This window comes from Rhizophagus irregularis, chromosome 6 (genome assembly GCF_026210795.1).
Source record: "Rhizophagus irregularis chromosome 6, complete sequence".
Taxonomy (NCBI): Eukaryota; Fungi; Glomeromycota; class Glomeromycetes; order Glomerales; family Glomeraceae; genus Rhizophagus; species Rhizophagus irregularis.
This window is the reverse complement of record NC_089434.1, coordinates 2,154,613-2,173,997: the sequence shown is the minus strand read 5'-3', so window position 1 is coordinate 2,173,997 and position 19,385 is coordinate 2,154,613. Positions and strand designations below refer to the sequence as shown.

Genomic DNA, 19,385 nt, shown 5'->3' with positions numbered 1-19,385 from the left:
TTTATAATTTTATTTATAATTTTATTTTATTTTACTTTTATTTTTCTTTTTAGTTTAATTTTAATTTATAGTATAGGTTTAATTATTTTGATTTACTTTTACTATTTAATTTTATTCTTAATTTATTTGTGACATAATAATTAATGTTTGATCAGACTGGCCAGGAGCTGGAAGTATCATTTACAGAATAGTTGTGATTATTATGTAGTCAAATATATTCTAATAAAATGATACATGATTCAACATTTAAAAAAAAAAAAATTATATAAAGAATTTATTATTTAATTTTAAAGTACAACTTACAATAAATCCTTTATCTGTATTATCAGATCACATGATTACAATGCGATGATCGATGATCTTTTCTTACAAATTTTTGATCACTAATATCACGTGATAAATCATGTAAATTACCTTCGTACATAATGTGCGTTCATCTCAGCCACCAAAACGGTGTGCAACTTGAAACGGATTTACAAAAAAAAAAAGCAAGCTTTCTCTGCATCCTTTTTTTTTGATTATTATTAGCGCGATATTCTATAATTTTAACATCTTCGTAATATTAAATATGGGTGAGTTTCTAACTTATGTTTTATTCAAGAATTTGTTTTTTCGTTTCAAAGTTTTTTTTTATTTTAACACGATCTGTGTTTTCCACACGTGGGGTTCTCAAGGTTCGAAAAAGAAAAGCACTAAAATGTCCTTGACAGAATTTCTGGCAGATCAGTGTATGTACGATATAAAGTTTTGTTGCCTCCTTTTGATAAATAATAATAACTCTAAAATATTTTTGAAAACAATAGCAACCGGTTCTTGGGCTGATGAAATGGAAGATTTACCCTCTGCGCGTGAGTTTATCATATAATGCGTGTTGATGTATTTTACAATGTTCACATACATCTAAACAGTTAGCATTCGCTTTATCTAGCTGCCGCGGCATTCTCAGGTAATACTAAAATTTTATTGGCTTTACTTTTAATATCAATTTTCATTTAAATTCTGGTATTTTATATGAAAAAAAGAAAAGGATTAGAAAATTTAAAAAATGAAATGGCATATTATAGATTACGGTGATCACGAAGATCGTCAAAAAGGTGGTTTCGGGGATAGGAGATCAGGATTTTCTGAAAGAAGAACTTATTCAAGAGGTACTTTCTTTTGTTCTCCAAATAAATAAATGAATGTTATATAGTAATATATAAGTAAAATATAAATGTATAATTGTAGATTCACGCTATGAATCTCGCGAGTCACCACGTGAATCTAGGTTTTCATCTCGTTCTGAGCGAATTCCCCAAGAACTTCCTACATCACCACCTTATACGGCTCATATTGGTAATTTACCTTATGACTTAACTGAAGGACAAGTAAAAAAATTTTTCATTGATTCGAAGGTAAAATACCGATTTTAATGTAAAATTTTTATTAATTGAGACAAATAGCTTATTGGAATTTTATAATTTAGATTCTTAACATTAGAATTCTTCGTGATAAAGATAATGATAAACCAAAGGGTTTTGGGTATGTCGAATTTGAAGATCTAGAATCATTAACCAAAGCACTGCAACTGAGTGGAGAGGTATGAGATGTATTTTTTTGAGTTACTGCTACATTGATAAACCCGCTTGCTATAGTTTCTATTTTTTTTTTTTTTTTTAAAAAAAAAAAAATACTAATATATTTTATATTGTTTAATGGTATTTATTATGTAATAGAATTTGGGAAACAGACCGGTTAAGATTAGTGTGGCTGATCCACGTAGGTTATAGCAGATAAATTTTTAGGATGATTTTCTTTAATAATCATTATAAAAACTTTAATTCAATAAATAGCTCGTGAGCGAGAAGATCGTACCGCTGGCGAATGGCGGCGGAAAGTGCCAAGAGAAACACAAGTTCCTTCTCCAAGAAGTGATCGTTTTGGTGGCAATGATAAATTTGGTCATAGAGAGGACAAGTGGGGTGAACGTGGTGGTAGTTTTCGTGATCGAAGTGATCGAATCGATCGTGGTGAACGTGATCGTGGTGACAGGTTTGATCGAACGGATCGTAGCATTGAACGAAATGATCGTGGAGGAAATGATAAGGTCGAACGTAAAGGAGATACAGAGTGGAGAGGTGGAGGTTTTAATAATAGTAGATCAAGCAGTTTTCGTGAGCGTAAGTCTGAGGAAAGATACAATTCAGTGCGAAAATATGATATGCGTCCATCACCAGAATCGAAAGCTGAAAACTCTAACAATATTCGTGCATCAGCAACTGATACTGATACTACTGATACATCTCCACCAATGCGCAAAAAACTTGAGCTTAAACCACGAAGTTCAGCTACTGTCCCAAATGAAAATGTTGCACCGCGATCATCCAAACCAAATCCATTTGGCGAAGCCAAACCAATAGACACAGATGAAGCGCTTCGAAGAGTAGAAGAGCGAAGAAAGCAAAAAGAAAAAGAACAGAAAGAAAAAGAAGAAATGGAAAAGACTACTAAGAATGGCAATGATACAGCTATAACAACAGAAAATGGCAATGCTTAGATAATGTGTTAAAATAAGGTAATTTTTAAGACAAGGTATGACTAACCAAAAAACCATATATAACATATATAATATTTAACCCAGTTTGATATATAATACATTTTGTATTTTTTTTCTTTTTATTATGTAATTCATTTTAACAATATGAGCTATTTTTCTTGTAGTAATAGAGTTAGCAATTTCAAAACAAAATCAAGAAAATATATATCACCCAATTTCTTAATTCTGTTAATTCTGGCAATAAAGAAATATTATTATGCCAATTCGATTATTATAAATTTGAACATTATAGAAAAAAATTAATTATTTTAATGGATTTATAATTTTAGGTTCTATTTTTATTTTTATTATTACTAGTTTTATTTTAGTAATTATTTTTTTTATTAATCATCTTATTTAAAACTAATAATAAAAATTAATGATAAATTATATTAATATAATTACATTCAGTTTAATAATATTAATAATATTACCTTATTTTATAATATTTTTTTTTTTTATTATCATTTATATTAGAATATAACATTTTCAAATTATTATTAGTTTTAATGAGTTTTTATATATATAATAATAAAAAAAAATCAGGCATTTCTTTATGCAGTTAAGTATTTATTAATTACAAAAATATTATAATATAAATAGTTTAATTTTATTTAACCAATATATTTAAAATTAAGTAATAATTTTTTTCTATATATTAGTTAAATTATCATTAGATAAATTAAAAGTACCATAAACAGTTAACTCTATAGCCTATCAGGTAAAATAGAAGGATACAAGATATGATATGTATAACCTCTTAAAACTGCCAATTGTTCCATAGAAAGGTATTGTCAAAGGATTACTTGATTTTGAGAATATTCATAAGTTGAAACAAGTTCGTTTGAATGTTTAGACTATGCAAGATTATAAACCTGAAAAATATAATAACATAATCAGATTCTTTTATAAGTATATTTACATTAGTTTAAATTACTAATATACTTATTAAAAACCTCCCTTTATTTATATTATATAATATTTTTATAATTATACCAATTTTTTTTTGGTCTCAATGAATGTAATTATATAGTGATTAACTAAAGATATAGTAAAATGCATTTTTAGCAATAACTTGATTAATATTAATACTAAAATATAATTTTACTACCATTGGATTCATCTTATTAAGATGAATCCAATGAATCTAAATTTGCTAAAATTTAATTACTAAATCACTTAAAAACAGAATATATAAGATAAAAAATTTTGAAAATACTTTTGAAATATGCAATTATGATTAGAATTAGTATATAAACTCTATGCAAATTCTAATATAAGTTGTATAAAAAATGTTCAGGATTTTCTATAAACTGGTAACTAGTGTTTCATATAAATCAATTTATGACATAGTATAACCTTAATTAATCCTGAAGGGTAAAAACATATTGTGCAAATAATTTTTAATTTAGCAGTCTGATTTTAATGATCTTTTTTTATTTTAATTAGGTTAATGAGCACTATCAATTTAAAATAAAGATTATCAAAATTAGATTACTAAATCCCAAGATAATATTTTTTAGAGATCAAATTGAGTCTGAATTAAATTTAAATCAAATCAAATTTTAAAAATTCATGTGAAATATTACAGTAATAGTCTTCTGATTATTACATTTTATCCATTAACTTTTTTTAACATCTTCTTTAATTCTATTATTTCTTTTTGAAAGGATTATTGGAGTTCTTCTTTATCTTATCTTTTTTCAATTAAAATTTATAATTTTAGTTGAAAGAATTACTTGAATTGTCTTTCTTATTTTTATGTACAGTCGCCACTGGATATAACGAACCTGCCGTTCTAAGCGTTTTGGTTCAGATATGTAATTCGATATATGATATTCATATTATATATGAACTGTTCTTTAAATAATATTTAATTTTATCCAATTAAATTATATACTGAACTGTTCGGTATATGAATTTTATCCAATTAAATTATAGCAGCATATACTGTAATATTTAAAGTTCAAATGATTACATGACTTATTATAACAGATAACACTATATTTTATTTAAAATTTATATGTTCATCGATTTTTTAAGTATTTACCAGCTATTTAAATGAAAATTTTATCTGATACTAACAGAAATAATTTTTCCGGTAGTCCATTCTTTTATATTACTAATTAAAGTTACATGATAGTTCAGTATACTAAAATATAACCGATATACTTTTCGAATTTGGCTAAAATAAGTTCGATATGCAATATATAGTAATTTATTATGTGATTTCGTTATATCTAGTGCAATTAATTATAAAAAAATTGGTTTTGTGAAACTTGGTTCAATACAACAAGTTTTCGGTACAAACAGGTTCATTATAACCAGTGGCGACTGTATTTATTATTTATATGTATTCTTATTATTTATAACTTTATCTATTAAAATGAATTTTTCTTGACATTATCCTTAAAATTCATATCATTATTTTGCTTTTACTTATAAAATTATTTAAAACTTCACATTTTTTTTAGATAAATTATAAGTTTGAAAAACTTTAAAAAAAAAATTTCTATAATTTAATTTCAATAAAATTAAAAATATATTATCTATTTATCATAAATAATTTTAGATTACATAAGCATTATGTAATACATATATTAGCCAATCAGAATTTAGAATAAAATTGATATTGTATTATATATATTATCACTGACATCTGCTATATACTGATAAACATAACTTTATTTAATTATTACGCTTAGTTTAAATTTTTATTATTCATGATCTTATAATTTCAAATGGTGATAACTTCTCTTTATGTATTTTATTTATTAATATTTCATATCATTATTTTATTTCATTAATTTTATTTCAAATATTAAATTTTATTAATTATTAAACGGTTTTCAATATGAAACCATATTGATAACTCTTTATTAACAACTAATATAATTATTAATTCCCATTTTTATTTCTTAAATTTCCATTAATATTTTCAATTTCAAATCAAAACTTGGTGTTACTTAACTAAAACCAAAACCTCCATCTTTTATACCTTTTTAAGTTACATTAAAAATATTCTAAACAAAACTAAAGTATTTTAGAAAATAATCTATCTACTATTTGTTTCTAAAAAAAATAAATTATTTTTATTTGTTTTCTAAGAAATATTTTTATCCAAAATGTCTTATTAAGAATACTTCACTTTTAAATATTTATTCTCAATTTTAATACTTACAAAATATTTCAGCATATTTTGTTCCCAAATATTGTTTTCAAAATATTCTTTTAAGATATCTGTTTTTAGAATATTATAAGATTCTTAAATTATTATTTCTGATTAATATTAATCAAATCAGTGTTCGGCAAATGACTTGAAATGACCAAATGATTCAAATGATAAATGACAAATGACATGTCATTTCAATGCTCAAATGACAAATGATCTTGGTCATTTGAATGTAATTTTGGCCAGCATTATGATTTTTGCCTACACTACATTCATTATTTTTTAATTATAGTCACATGATTATTTATGTGATAAATATTAGCCAATCAAAATCAAATGATTGAAATGACCAAATGACAAATGATTATGAATAATGACAAATGATTTTATAAATCATTTAAATGATCAAATGACCAGGTCATTTCCGAACACTGAATCAAATCATTTCTAATTATTATTGATTAGTTTATAATGGTTGAGTTATTATATAGGGTTTCAATCTTATTTTTTAAAGCAATTCAGATAGAATCCGGATCTTCTTTTGCGAATTCGGATTGAATCCAGATTCTAAATTTGACCTTAACTCTGACCAAAATTATAATTTTAACCAGAATTAATATTAAATGTCAAAGATCAACTGTTTGCAAAATTTGCTAACTCTGGCCAAATTTATAGTGCTGGCTCAAATTAATAAAAACGGATTCATCCGTTACAAAAAAGTAAGATCCAGATGTCCAAAAAACAAGGGAATTCGAATTTGAATTCGGATCGACCAGATCTGGATCGAAACCCTATTATTATAATATTTTAATCAGTTTTTCTTTTGTGAATATTTTAACTTCATGTTTTGAAAGTATTCTATTTTTCAAAATGTTAGTTTTCAAAATATTGATTCTCTTTTCATTAATTCATTTCCTTCAATTTTACTATTCTCTTATCATTACTCATTATAATTCATCTTTTGGCATTATGTCATTTTATTGACATAATGATAATCTATTTATAACTAAACTAATAATAACTAAACCAATTATCTTGACTTCTAGTGATCCAATTTTAATAAACTTTTTTTAATTTATAGTACTCATTTAGCTCTATAAATCTAGCTTTACAAAATAAAAAAAAGTTTGTTCAAATTGAATCGCTAGAAATTAAGATATTTAAGATATTTGTATTTATATTATAATAATTATTATAATGCAATTATCTTGACTTCTAGTGATCCAATTTTAATAAACTTTTTTTTTAATTTATAATACTCGTTTAGTTCTATAAATCTAGCTTTACAAAACAAAAAAAAGTTTGTTCAAATTGAATTACTAGAAGCCAAAATAATTATATAATACTAATTATTATGTATAATATTTAATATTTAATAGTAATAATTTTTTTAGCCAATCAGATTTCAATCAGGCAGGGATGGGGTTAAGGCTACAAATTGAGAGAAATTAGCTGATTTCTGGCATGCCCCTAATTGTCCTAATATCTAGGATTAAAACATGAAGTAAATAAAAAAATTATAAATTGATTTAATTAGTATTTAATTCAAGTTCATTATAAATACTATCAAATATTTTTTTTTTTTTTTAATGATTTACAGTATATATACTTTATTGATATTAAGTTTATATCTTTACAGAAACTTAACATTTTTAATTAATATAGAATTGATATTGTTAAGTTTATTTTAACGGTATTGTTTTAACATGATTTCGATATTGATTCAATATCGATGTAATATTAAAATAAAGTATTATCATTTTGATATTATATTAATATTGAATTGATATTAAATTAATATTGAAATGATATCTGAAATGACATCTAAATATATTATTTTGATGTCATTTCAATTATCATTTTAATATCATTTTGATAGGGGTCTGATCTGATATTTTGGAGGCCATTTGAATCAAATCTGAATTTCTATTACTGAATCCAGTTTATAATTCGAATTCAAAAATCTTACAGATGATCACTTAAATTCATAATTTGATCCAATTCGGATTCTAAAATCAATTCAGATATCCATAAATTTAAACCAAATTCAGATTTCATCCGTATTTTAAATTCTAATCTGTTTTCTTTTTTAAAATATAATTAACTAATCATTTATATTTTTTAAATAATAAATTATTATAATAAAAAAATAACCCCCTGGCTCTTCTAATTATTTTTTAATCAGTTTGTTTTTCGTATATGTTTATTTTGCAGTAATTAACTTATTTATTGTAATCATTAAATTGAAAATTTATTAGAATTTTAAATGATAGATAAATATTAAATTTAAAAATTTATAAAACAAAAAAATGGTATTAAACCTAGAAATTCAATGTATTAACAGTTCAAAATATTGTAAAAACAATTTATAAAATCATCAAAATTTTATTGAAATTTAATAAAATTTAGTTTATCTCAATATTTTCATCCCATTTTGGTGCAAAAACTTTCATTGTTTTAATATTTCTCTTTAAAAATAGCATTTGACCTGCTAATTTTATATCTAAACTTGTCTTCTTAGCACTAATGAGATTACCAACATCAGAGAACTGTCGTTCACTTAATACTGAGGTTGCCGGTATTGCAAGATACTTGCGAACTAACTTGGCAAGTTTTGGAAAATTTTGAGAACGTATTCGCTACCAATCTAAAGGATTTTCTGTCTTTAATACTAATGGCAATGACAAATAATTCATAACTTCATCACAAATTACCATATTCAGAATTGCTTTTTTAGTTTTACTTTTACGCTGTTGATGATATTCTTTATATGAATGTATTGAAGATTCTATATCTATGGATGGAGCTGGGTTATTCAAAGTTTCAGATTCTGGTATTACTACTTTACCAATTTCATCACGGAGTTTTTGAATAATTCGTTCTTTCTCAGTATCAATTTCTATAAAATCCAAGTTTTTATAATGAAGATCCAGTAAAGCTGCCATTAAACCAAGATCATTTAGAATATTCCAGTAGTAAATTAGTGCATTGTATATATTTTGCTTTACTTTCTCTAAAATACCTGTTGTATCTAATGAATTTTTAATTGAAATACTTTCCTTTGTAATATTACTTATAACTTCATCATCATCAAAATCAATAAAACGTGTTTCTACAATTTCAAAGTCAAATACAGTATCCTCATCCAAAAATTCATTAACATTTTGTGGTACTTTAGAAGCTAAATCAAAAATTCTTGCCTTAATAGTTGGAATGGTTTGGCTTAAAGTTACATATGTATTGCCAGAAAATTCACAGGTTACTTCCTTAAATGGTATTAATATATCAATAAGTTGATCTAACAGACTCCATTCTTCATCAGAAAGTAAGATTCTTTTCAATTTATTGCTATCTTTCTTACTTTCCCGATCAGTTGATGTGCATAAATCTGCTTGAAGTTGGATAATAGCATCTTTTAAAAAGAAAAGATGATCCCAAGCATAATACGTTAAATTCCAACATGTAGATACGTTTTGAATACAGCGCATAATATCTACATAGTCAAGTTTATTTTGTACCTGCTCTAATCTTTCTACTTGTTTTTAATATTGAAAAAAATGAATTAATCTTCTTATACGTGCTACTAAAATCTCTGCAGATGCCAACCCCTTTCCAATTGCCAATTGGATGGTATGTGCTGTACAAGAAAGGCGTTTAACATCTTTACATCCACTTTTCTGATTCAATAAACGAAATATTGCAACCATGTTTGACTTGTTATCAGTGGTGATTGATGTTACACGCTGCTCAAGATTCCAATTCTTGATACATCTGTAAAATTTATTAGTAATAACATCACTAGAATGTGGAGAAGGAACATATTTGTTTTCTAACATTACATTTTTAATTTCAAAATCCGATGTGATCCAAGTTGCAGTGACTCCCAAATATCCATGTTTGGCTCTACTAGACCAGAGATCTATTGTAAGAGAAACACTTTCTGCAGTTTCAGTAAGAAGATTTTGAAAATTTTGCTGATTATAGTTATAACTTTTAACAATCATTATTTTGATCTTCTGTTTTCCTGGAACAACAAAAGAAGAATCAAATTCAGCCATTTTTTCTCTATATGCTTTATTAGTAATTGCAGAAAAAGGTTAGTTCATAAGTAACATCTATTTAAGAGTTATTTTTTCGCATTTTTTTTGAATATGCTTAGAATGAGGATGACAATTTCATACAAAGCTAGTAATTTTGGAATTTCATGGCTAAAAATTATTAAGTAGTAATGTATGAATATAATTAATATAATATTCATAATGATACATGCAATGCCATGTTTATCATACTTTTTTTAAAACAGCTGTATCATCCTGCATAACAATTTCATCCTTATCCCTAAGATGCACAATGAGGTTTTCTGTTGAACTTCCAACATTCTTATATTCTTGGTCGCATTTTTTACCACTTTCATCTAAAATTTTACAAATTCGTATCTCATCACCTTTGTCATTAATACTCTTTTCAAAATATTCCTGGGTAAATGATGGTTTTTTTCGTTTGTATATATTCTTATCATGATCAGCTTTTTTGTTGAAAATTATTAATAAATGTACATAGAGATGAAACTATAATTTATTATTATTAATTATAATTTTACCTTTTCCTTTGTTTTTTGTAGAATTTGTGGAAAAGGAGAGGGTTGTTTGAGTACCAGGTGGTTTCCTAGTAGTTGCAGGCAGGGTTGGGAATTGTACTAGTACTGTACTAGTACAATACTAGTACTGTACTGGTACTGTACTGTACTTCGCAAATTTTGAGAATTAGTACATAGTACGTATGACATCATATTTTTTTTCTTGATTTTATTGACTGTACGAAGTATTAGTACATGTACTAAAATTTTACTTTTCGTACAAAGTACAAAAATATAAAAACACGTGATATTTATAAAATATGATCAAACACATTATTTATTTATTTATTATTTTTTTTTTTTAAAAAGGACAATGCAAATTATCTTCAAATATAATATCTAATTTCCATTTTGCATCTTTATTTTGTGCTGGATGTTCAATACCTTCAACATTTATATTGTCTAAATCAAAATCATCATCGTTTATATTACTATCTATTTCTAAAAATTGTTCTATTTGATTTTGAAATTCCTCTTCTATATTAAACTCTTCATCATCCATGTCTTCATCACTTTCTTCATTTTCATTATTTTTATTATTATTATTATCAGGTTCAGTTTCCTTATTTTATTTATCTATATTGTCTAATAAATTTGTATGTTGTTCTAATTCGATATTATTTATGGCTGATTTTAATGCTATAGATTTTTGTTTACGCCATTTATAAGTAATATCAACCCACAATTTAGCCATATTTAATACTCGAGAAAACTATATAATATAATAAATAAATTATTAAATTAAGTAATAAGAAAATTTTTAAATTAAAAGCATATCAGTGGGTTTAATAAGTAAGATTTGTTGATCGATCACGTTATACTAAGTCATTTTAATAAAAAGAAATATAATTTGCTGATCTATTTAGTATTATACAATGGAATCAATAAATAATATAATTAACCTGCTGATATGAAATTATTAATTACCTTTAATCGATTTCTAGTTTTTGTATGAAAAAAACCCATACTACTCCATAATCGTTCAACTGATGCAGCATTAACACAAATTCCAAAAATATGTGCTGCAACAGTTCCTATTTCTGGATAAGTATTTCGAACCCAACACCAATATTTATGAATTCCATTTTCAAATTGAGCAACAGATGCGTCATCAAAAGGATATTTAATTTCTTGTGAAAATTCATCAAATTCTTTAAGAATAGATGTTGGTTCTTTTCCGGTCCAAGCTTTGTAATAATAAGTTAACCATTTACCATATGTAAATAGTTGATTTGTGATCTTAATGGTGATGTAAAATAATTTGATTTATAAGCTGGATGGAAAAGTCAAGAAAGAATAAGAAGAGGCTGTTCCCATAATTCCCATCTCTTTTCTAGTCTAATTAGAATTCCATTGGCTATGTTACTATTTGGATATTTTTGCCAAAATTGATAAAGATAAGCAAATTCATGTAAGACTTCAAATAAGCATGCCTTATCAGTTTGTAAAATATTAAGGATGGCGCAATAAGGAATTAAAAGTTGTTCAAATTTTGTTAAGGATTTCCAAAAACTTCCATTCATAATTATATTATAAATTTCATGTGGAATTATCAATGGATCTGTTGGCCGTCTCCTAGTTGTAGAAGTTGGAGGTTCAAATTTTGTAGCTAAAGACTAATAATAATATAAAAAAAAATTAAATTAAATTAGTAAAAATTATTTTATTGTAATTATAATTAAGTAGTAAATTAATTAAATACCCGTAAAGCATTTTTGGTAGCATTTAAACTTTTACAGCAATTAAAGTAGCTGTTCCATCTTGTGTCATCCGAAACTGCTGGTTGAATACATTTACCATATATTTCCATTTGAATATCTCAGAGTTTACCAATAAAATATTTATTATTTGCATTTTTAAAATAAACAGCTAGTTTTAGAGCTTGTTGTGACGTAGTTTTGAATTCAGATGAAACTTTAAAAATTTTGCCTACACACAAATTAATTTGGTGGGCATAACAAGGTAAAAATACAATATTACGATATTGAGTTTGTAGTCTTTTTCTATAATTAAATAATTAATATATAATTAATTAAAATATTACAAAATAATTATATAAAGAAATAATAATTATTTACCTTGCTGCATTGTAAGCAGGCGCACTATCTGTAACAATTGCTAAAAGAGGAATTTTGAGTTCATTTAATTCAGATATCATTTCCTCCACTTTGGATCTAATTTCAACATTTGTTATTCTTTCACTACTTATATCTGAAGCTTTCCATATGAATGGTTGTCCATCAGATGATGTAAGTACCGTTCCCATTAATTTTTGTTCACGAATATTTGTCCAACCATCAAAAGAGAGAGTAATTCCTATCCTATCTAATACCAATTTTTCTAACATCCTAACATCAAATTCTTTAACTGCATTGTCTAAAATTTCATTTGATAATATTTTTTGGTCTGGTAGTTTAATTTGTGGGTTAAGAAATTTAAATAATTCAATGACCTCTAGATTATTTAACCAGGATAATGGAAATCCACAAGAAATAGTGACTTGTAATAAGTATATATGAAATTTTGCTTTATCTGTACTTGAAAGAGAACGCGCAACATGTGAGTCCATAGGTCCATAATTTGACTATTGAGAAGGCAGAGAGGTTAATGAGGAGCGTGAAGAAAATGATTCTCTTCGTTCAAAAGACTAAATTTGTGAGTAATCAAGGTCTGAATTATAATCATTCACTATTAAAAGAGTACATTAAAATGCTATTTTTAGGCTAATATAGCAGTAATAACAAGGTATTAAGAATTACTTACATATTTGTTTACCCAAAATTGTTTTTTCTCGTTTATTAGTTATATTAATTGAAAACACTTCATCCTTTTCCTGTTGACTATATAAATCTTGAAAGTTTTGCCAGTTTTTGAAATGTTTTAAAATTCTATCAGTTTTATCTACTATTGTTTTTAATTCAGGATAATTTTCGTCAAGCTTATTAAAACATGCTCTACAATAACATAATTTATTAGTAACGACACTTTTTAACTTTGTTGAAATAATATATTTTTTTAAGCCTTCTACCATTATAACGTAAGTGAAAAATTATTTAGGAAGAAAATAAATTTTTTTTTTAATTTTGTCGCGTTCTGTTATACAAAAAAATGATTGTACGAATCTGTACTAATGTACTAATTTTGTACTAGATCAGATTCGTACAGATGTACTACCACTTAGAAGTGTACTACATGACATGTACTAAGCACAGTACGTACTAGTCCGAGTACTATACGAGTACTAAAATTTTGCTAGTACACATGTACGACCACAACTCTGGTTGCAGGCAAACAAAAAGTTTCATGTGGAATATCAAAACTTCCAGACGTCTGGTTCTGTAGTTCCAAAATAGGATTAAAGTCAAAATCTTCACCAGGATAATAATCAAAATTCTCCATAGAAAAGGCTTTTGCTAGATAAAAAAGTGGTAAAATTCTCAAAGGGTCGTGAATAAAGATGGTCATCGGTCTTACTGGTTCTATTCGGTCCCAGGACTGCCGGTCTTAAGACAGACTGTGGTTTTTCGGTCTTTTCGATCCTGCTGTTAATTCAGGCTGAACTTATAATGCCGGCCAGAATTACAAGTAAGTGTAACACAAAAAAATTTGTATTACAATGACAGAACCAGTAAAAAATTTTTTGCCTGGTGGCTAAACTATTTACCCGGGATTACGTGATTGCCATATTTAGTAATTCCAGCCGACACTATGTATCTGGCCAGAATTAGCCCAGGACTGAAAGACCACAGTCCTACGCGAGATAGACTGGTCCATCTTTTTAGGGTGTAGAACTGGTAAAACCGCGGTCTTCTAGGACCGGTGACTATCCTTAGTCGTGAAGGTAGTAGGATATTGAAATAGAAGGGTAGAATTAGGTTGAAAAAAGGTTTGACCTTTAAAAAGGAGCATAGATAAAAGGAACATGATTTATATTTATATATAGTCAAAAGTAATGTGAAAAAAATCTCTTTAAATAAACAAACGTGAGAATGTCGACATTGAACTATGAAATTGTGAAATGAAAATTTTTTTTTTGACATTAATCATTTCGATTTTTTATATGTAATTCAAATTTCAATTCAGATGATCAGATCAATCTGAATTGACTGGATTTCAGATTGTACTACTACATTTTGATACTATTTTGATATCATTTTGATATTAAAATGATAATATTTTATTTCGATATCATATCGATATTAAATCGATATTGAATCAATATCAAAATGATATCAAAATGATATCATTTAAAAACTTGAAGTTTCTGAAAATAACTAATAATATAATATTAAAAATAAGAAATAAGGTTAATTAATATAATTTCTTAAGTTTTTTTTACAATATTACATTTTTATTATTTGGCTTACATCTGATAAAATATAATTAAGAATTTAAATTAAAATTAAAAATAAAATTATATGTTTTTCCAATTTAATAATATTTAAAGTATAAAAATAAAATCATTTAAATTCAATATTATTTTTATAACAATATTAAATTTTATAAATGTTTATCTGAATACATTAAATTATATAAAATAATTAATTTTTTTTTTTTTTTAATAATTTATATATGCTTTATTGATATTAAGTTTATATACCATACAAACAAATTATTATAAGCTATCATATTCACTCAGAAGGATGTAATCATCAAAATATAAAAATAATTAATAATAAACCAATAAAATGAAATTTAATATAAATTTTTATTTTACAAACTGATAATAATTTCATAGAAAAAATAATAAATAAATTATTATTTTTTTTCTTAATTATACTTAAAAGAAATTATTTAAAGAGAAAATTACAAAAATCAAACCTATAATAAATAATTTGCATTCTATTTACCTGCAAATATATCTTATGAGTCTAATAGATAAATTATAGATATTATCAAAAATTATATTTGGAAAAATTTTCAAATAGAAATCTTTTTGTGAAGAAAATCTAATATAATACTAGAAGTATATATATTCAATGATATTTTAAATTTTTGGTTTATCATATAACTAATAAAAATTTATTAATAATTTTAAATAAAATAAGTAAAAATCACTAAAAATGCAACATTTATTTTGAAAAATTGAATTGATAATAGGTTAAATTTAAAATTTGAAATAAATTTTACTATTTTAAATTTATTTAATAATTGAATATTAAAAATTTAGTTAAATAAAATTGAAATTATATAATTTTTTATTTTAATTATATAAAAATTACTAAATTTAAATACTTATAACTTTTTATATAGATATTATTTTAAAAATCTAACTAATAATTTAATAGTACTTATTTTGAAAAATAAAATTACCAGTTTATTTTTTAAAATTTTACTTTTTTAAAAGTATTGAAAGATTTATAAATACTTTAATTTTATTATCAAGTATAGATTTCTAATATTATAGTTTTTTTTAGTAATAATACTTATATTTATATATATAGAATTTATTATAAATAATTTTTCAGTTTTAAGGTAAATGGCAAACTCTTAGAAATTTTTCACTATTTTATTAGTTTATAATAGAAGTTTTAGTAAAATATTAGTTTGCCATTACTAAAATAAATTATATTTTTTATGAATGCAAATATCCAGTGATTTGATGTTTTAAATTTATTTGTTTAATCTCTATAAAAAACTTATTATAGTAGGTTTCTTTAAAATATCTAGCATTTTAATTCATACAATTGCATATCACTAGTCAAAAACTAATATATCGAATAGGACAGGACCCTGAACAATATATATATAGGTCAGATAAAAAATTCAAAATTTACTAAGGTCAATAAGCAAATATTTTTCATGTCTGCTAAGCAAACTTTTATCTAACCCATAAATTTTTTACATTGCTAAGCAATTTATTTTATGACATATATATATTTATATATAATTTTTTTTATAAAATATGTATATAAAAAAAACTAAAAAAACAAAAATTTTTGAAATAAAGTATGGATAAAGCTATTATTATTTTTTTGTAATATTACAACTTATAAATGTTTCTTATTAATATTTCGTATATCTGTTCTGTGACTTCAAAGCGTAATTTAGGCACTTTAGTCAAAGGAAACATCCAAAATCTTCTTAAGTAAAGTTGTTTAGCAGGTTTGAATCTACTTACATATAAATTTTTATTATGATTGAATAGATATTTATGGATATATTCATGTTTTTTGTAACGCCACCAATATGCGGAATTTTTATTTTTAAAATTTACTGTAAAATTTGTCAAAAAAAATATTTTTAAAAAATTTTCTAAGTAAAAATGAAATAACTTTTACCGATTATTACAAAAATTATAGTGTAAAATTATAAAAAAACAGAAAAACACTTATTTTTCTTGCTCTCATTTTCAATATATATTTTTTTACTATTACACAGACACATATATGATTTATAATTTTTTGTTTTATCATAAACACGTTACACAATCACGTCTAAAAATGTTTCCTGTATTACGTATACAATTAACTTATTCTTTGTATTAAAAATAGTAAATTTTTTTTACACAAACATGTTTATAGTAAAAAATGTAAATATATATTATATTATATATATATATTAAAAAAATCTATCCTGCTACGCAAATATATATCTGACTATTAATAATTTAATACTCTGCTACGCATAATTATATTTGACTATTTAAAAATTATGGTATCAAATAAGCAATAATAAATCTCACATAGGAAAAATTTTTATATGTTGGTTTAGCAAACTCAAAACCTACCTTTATATATATTGTTCAGGGTCCTAGTAGGACCCCGGATATCTCCAAAACAGGTCATAAGTTACACTTTCGGGCAAACATGGTATAGCAGCCTTTATCTTTATTAATTATTTATCAAACTTTACAAATTTACATATATAAGAAAATAGAAAATAAAATAAAAACTAACTAAAAACAAAGCTATATAGTCTCCTAGAAATAAATTAAAATTAAAAGAAAATTCAAAAGAAAAATCGCTAATACTAACACTTCCTAGATCTCCTCCCTTGATATATTCCAACCAAAGTAGAAGCAACTATGCTAACATAATAACGAATGACGCGCCCACTATTAAAATTGACACTCCATCCTGCAAAAGCTGTTATTAAGTAGCATCATTAGACGACCCATAAAACCTGACATATGATTAAACCAAGATAATCTATATTTCATCGAGTTCATTAACCAATTGGTTCTGGAGTCACGTGAATCAACATGGGTCAGAGGTGGTAAAGATGAGTAAGGTAAATAAGAAGATTTGGACAAACCTTTAGGTCTTGAAGACTGTTTAAGTTTTGAAGTAATGTTTATCGCATGTTCCCATATGCCTTTATTATACAAACGTGAATTCCAAATTCGTTTACAGAATTTGTTGACAAAATTATTGTGAATGGCAGCGACCACATTCATGGCGGTAAGATGAGGAATACCTAAATTTTCAAAGGATTCTAAGAAAGCGGTGGGCAGACAGCCACGGACCAGACTATAGGAGGACCAGTTACTAGACGAAAAAGTCCAACAAAGGAGGGAAGTGATCCTATCAATCTGAGAGGAATAATTACAATTGGCGGTATCACTCGCTTCTTTAAGTTTTTGGATAAGATGGTTGAGATATGATGTCAAGATTTGTTGTAATTTAGAATGGCACTTCTTGCACATAAATAAGTACATAAAGTCTTTAAGTTGGTTTTCACAAGAGCGACAGGTAAGAATTTCTACATATAAATCAGGTCGCGTCCTTTTGAGGGATTCCAAAGTGGGTAAATCTTCCAGGAAGAGTTGAAATTTCATCGTATGATGTCTGAAAACATTTTCCTTAGTGAAAAAGTTATCATATTTAGGTTGAAACATTAATGTGTACCAAGTAAGAGCCCAATTGACCAGATACTGAGATGAGTCCATTAGTAAAGAGATAAAACGGAAACAAGAAAGATCTAAAAGGTCTTTATATATAACATTTGATAATATTGCTTAAACAAATGCCTTGGATTAGATTCACAGACTACGTCACCGTAGACCAAAATATAATCATGAACTGCGACTAGGTCAAGGCGAGAAATAAGAACAGCGTCCTCAGATATGTGTGCTGTATTAGCTAAAGAGTCAGCAAAGTCATGAAAGGTTTTTGTCAACGATCAGTTTTTGAATGATAGCCCAGAGTTCAAAGTTGGTGGTCTTATAATAAAGATGGGAATCTAAATAATCAGATTAAAAGCAATGTTTCAAACCCTCAATGAAAGTCTGTGAATCAGTATAAATATGAATAACTGAATTTGCAGGAGAAGCTGACAAAGCTGCATAAATAGCAGCAGCTTTGGCTTGAAAAGAGGAAGGCCAATTGTGAATAATACCCAGTTTATGGAGTTAAGAAAGCCAGAATCTTTAACAATTTGAACCCAGCCCTAACCTATAGAGACATCACTAGTTCCTAAATTAATAAGAGAACCATTAGTGTAAAGGTATAATGCGAATCTGATGCAGCAACATCGCCAGCTATGAGTAAAGGTGAAGCAGGTGAAGCCAAATCAATGGTGCCAATAGAAGTACAAGGAATATCAGCAGCTAGCACTAAACAAGCGGAGTGATTACAATTTAAAATAACATAATCCATAATTTCAGCCCATGACACCGTAGCAGACAAGCGGGATGTGTGATTCATAATGGATGATTTCTTCATAGGCAAAATCCATGACTGAAGAAGAAAAACCGAATAGGAGCAAGCCACAGAACTAGTAGCAACTGATTTCTTTGAGTAGGAAGATTTATTTATATTCAAATTACAGCCAGGACAAGATTGTAGGTAATCAAATCGTTCGGACAGAATAAGCAGTCTGAGGTCCAATATACAATAGTACAAGTAGAATGCTTGGGTTGGATTTGAATCTGTTTACCAAATAAAGGGAGGCCATTGTTATTCAACGTGACAATCCAGTTTTTCTTATAACCAGGAGGAGAAGTACAAGGAGCTAGTTCTTTTGCAATTTGGCTTAAAGGTCGTTGTTCAGTCATAAAT

The 19,385-nt window shown here is 25.7% G+C and overlaps 4 protein-coding genes across 4 annotated transcripts; 1 reads left to right on the top strand and 3 right to left on the bottom strand.

The window, feature by feature from the left end:
• Nucleotides 1-432: 432 nt before the first annotated feature.
• On the top strand, nt 433-2,993 carry OCT59_026205 (uncharacterized protein). Its single transcript, XM_025315718.2, has 9 exons — nt 433-572; nt 675-728; nt 804-848; nt 929-946; nt 1,065-1,148; nt 1,228-1,394; nt 1,466-1,579; nt 1,716-1,758; nt 1,833-2,993. Exons 1-9 carry the CDS (start codon nt 569-571, stop codon nt 2,534-2,536), a joined length of 1,233 nt encoding a protein of 410 aa, XP_025182243.1. The 5' UTR covers nt 433-568; the 3' UTR covers nt 2,537-2,993.
• Nucleotides 2,994-10,684: 7,691 nt separating this feature from the next.
• OCT59_026204 (uncharacterized protein) lies at nt 10,685-10,885 on the bottom strand (the record flags this gene model as incomplete). The annotated part of the gene is made up of 1 exon (XM_066143017.1): nt 10,685-10,885. One exon carries the CDS (start codon nt 10,883-10,885, stop codon nt 10,685-10,687), a length of 201 nt encoding a protein of 66 aa, XP_065992577.1.
• Nucleotides 10,886-13,030: 2,145 nt separating this feature from the next.
• Nucleotides 13,031-13,414, bottom strand: OCT59_026203 (uncharacterized protein; the record flags this gene model as incomplete). Its single annotated transcript, XM_066143016.1, has 2 exons — nt 13,031-13,071; nt 13,147-13,414. 2 exons carry the CDS (start codon nt 13,412-13,414, stop codon nt 13,031-13,033), a joined length of 309 nt encoding a protein of 102 aa, XP_065992576.1.
• A 5,386-nt stretch (nt 13,415-18,800) lies between these two features.
• On the bottom strand, nt 18,801-19,049 carry OCT59_026202 (uncharacterized protein; the record flags this gene model as incomplete). The annotated part of the gene is made up of 1 exon (XM_066143015.1): nt 18,801-19,049. One exon carries the CDS (start codon nt 19,047-19,049, stop codon nt 18,801-18,803), a length of 249 nt encoding a protein of 82 aa, XP_065992575.1.
• Nucleotides 19,050-19,385: the final 336 nt, after the last annotated feature.

Bases quoted from the DNA above. Each gene is read 5' to 3' on its own strand.
- OCT59_026205 (XM_025315718.2), top strand. The intron at 729-803 runs GTATGTACGATA...TGAAAACAATAG, and splicing joins AGAATTTCTGGCAGATCAGT to CAACCGGTTCTTGGGCTGAT. The intron at 1,759-1,832 runs GTAGGTTATAGC...TTCAATAAATAG, and splicing joins GATTAGTGTGGCTGATCCAC to CTCGTGAGCGAGAAGATCGT.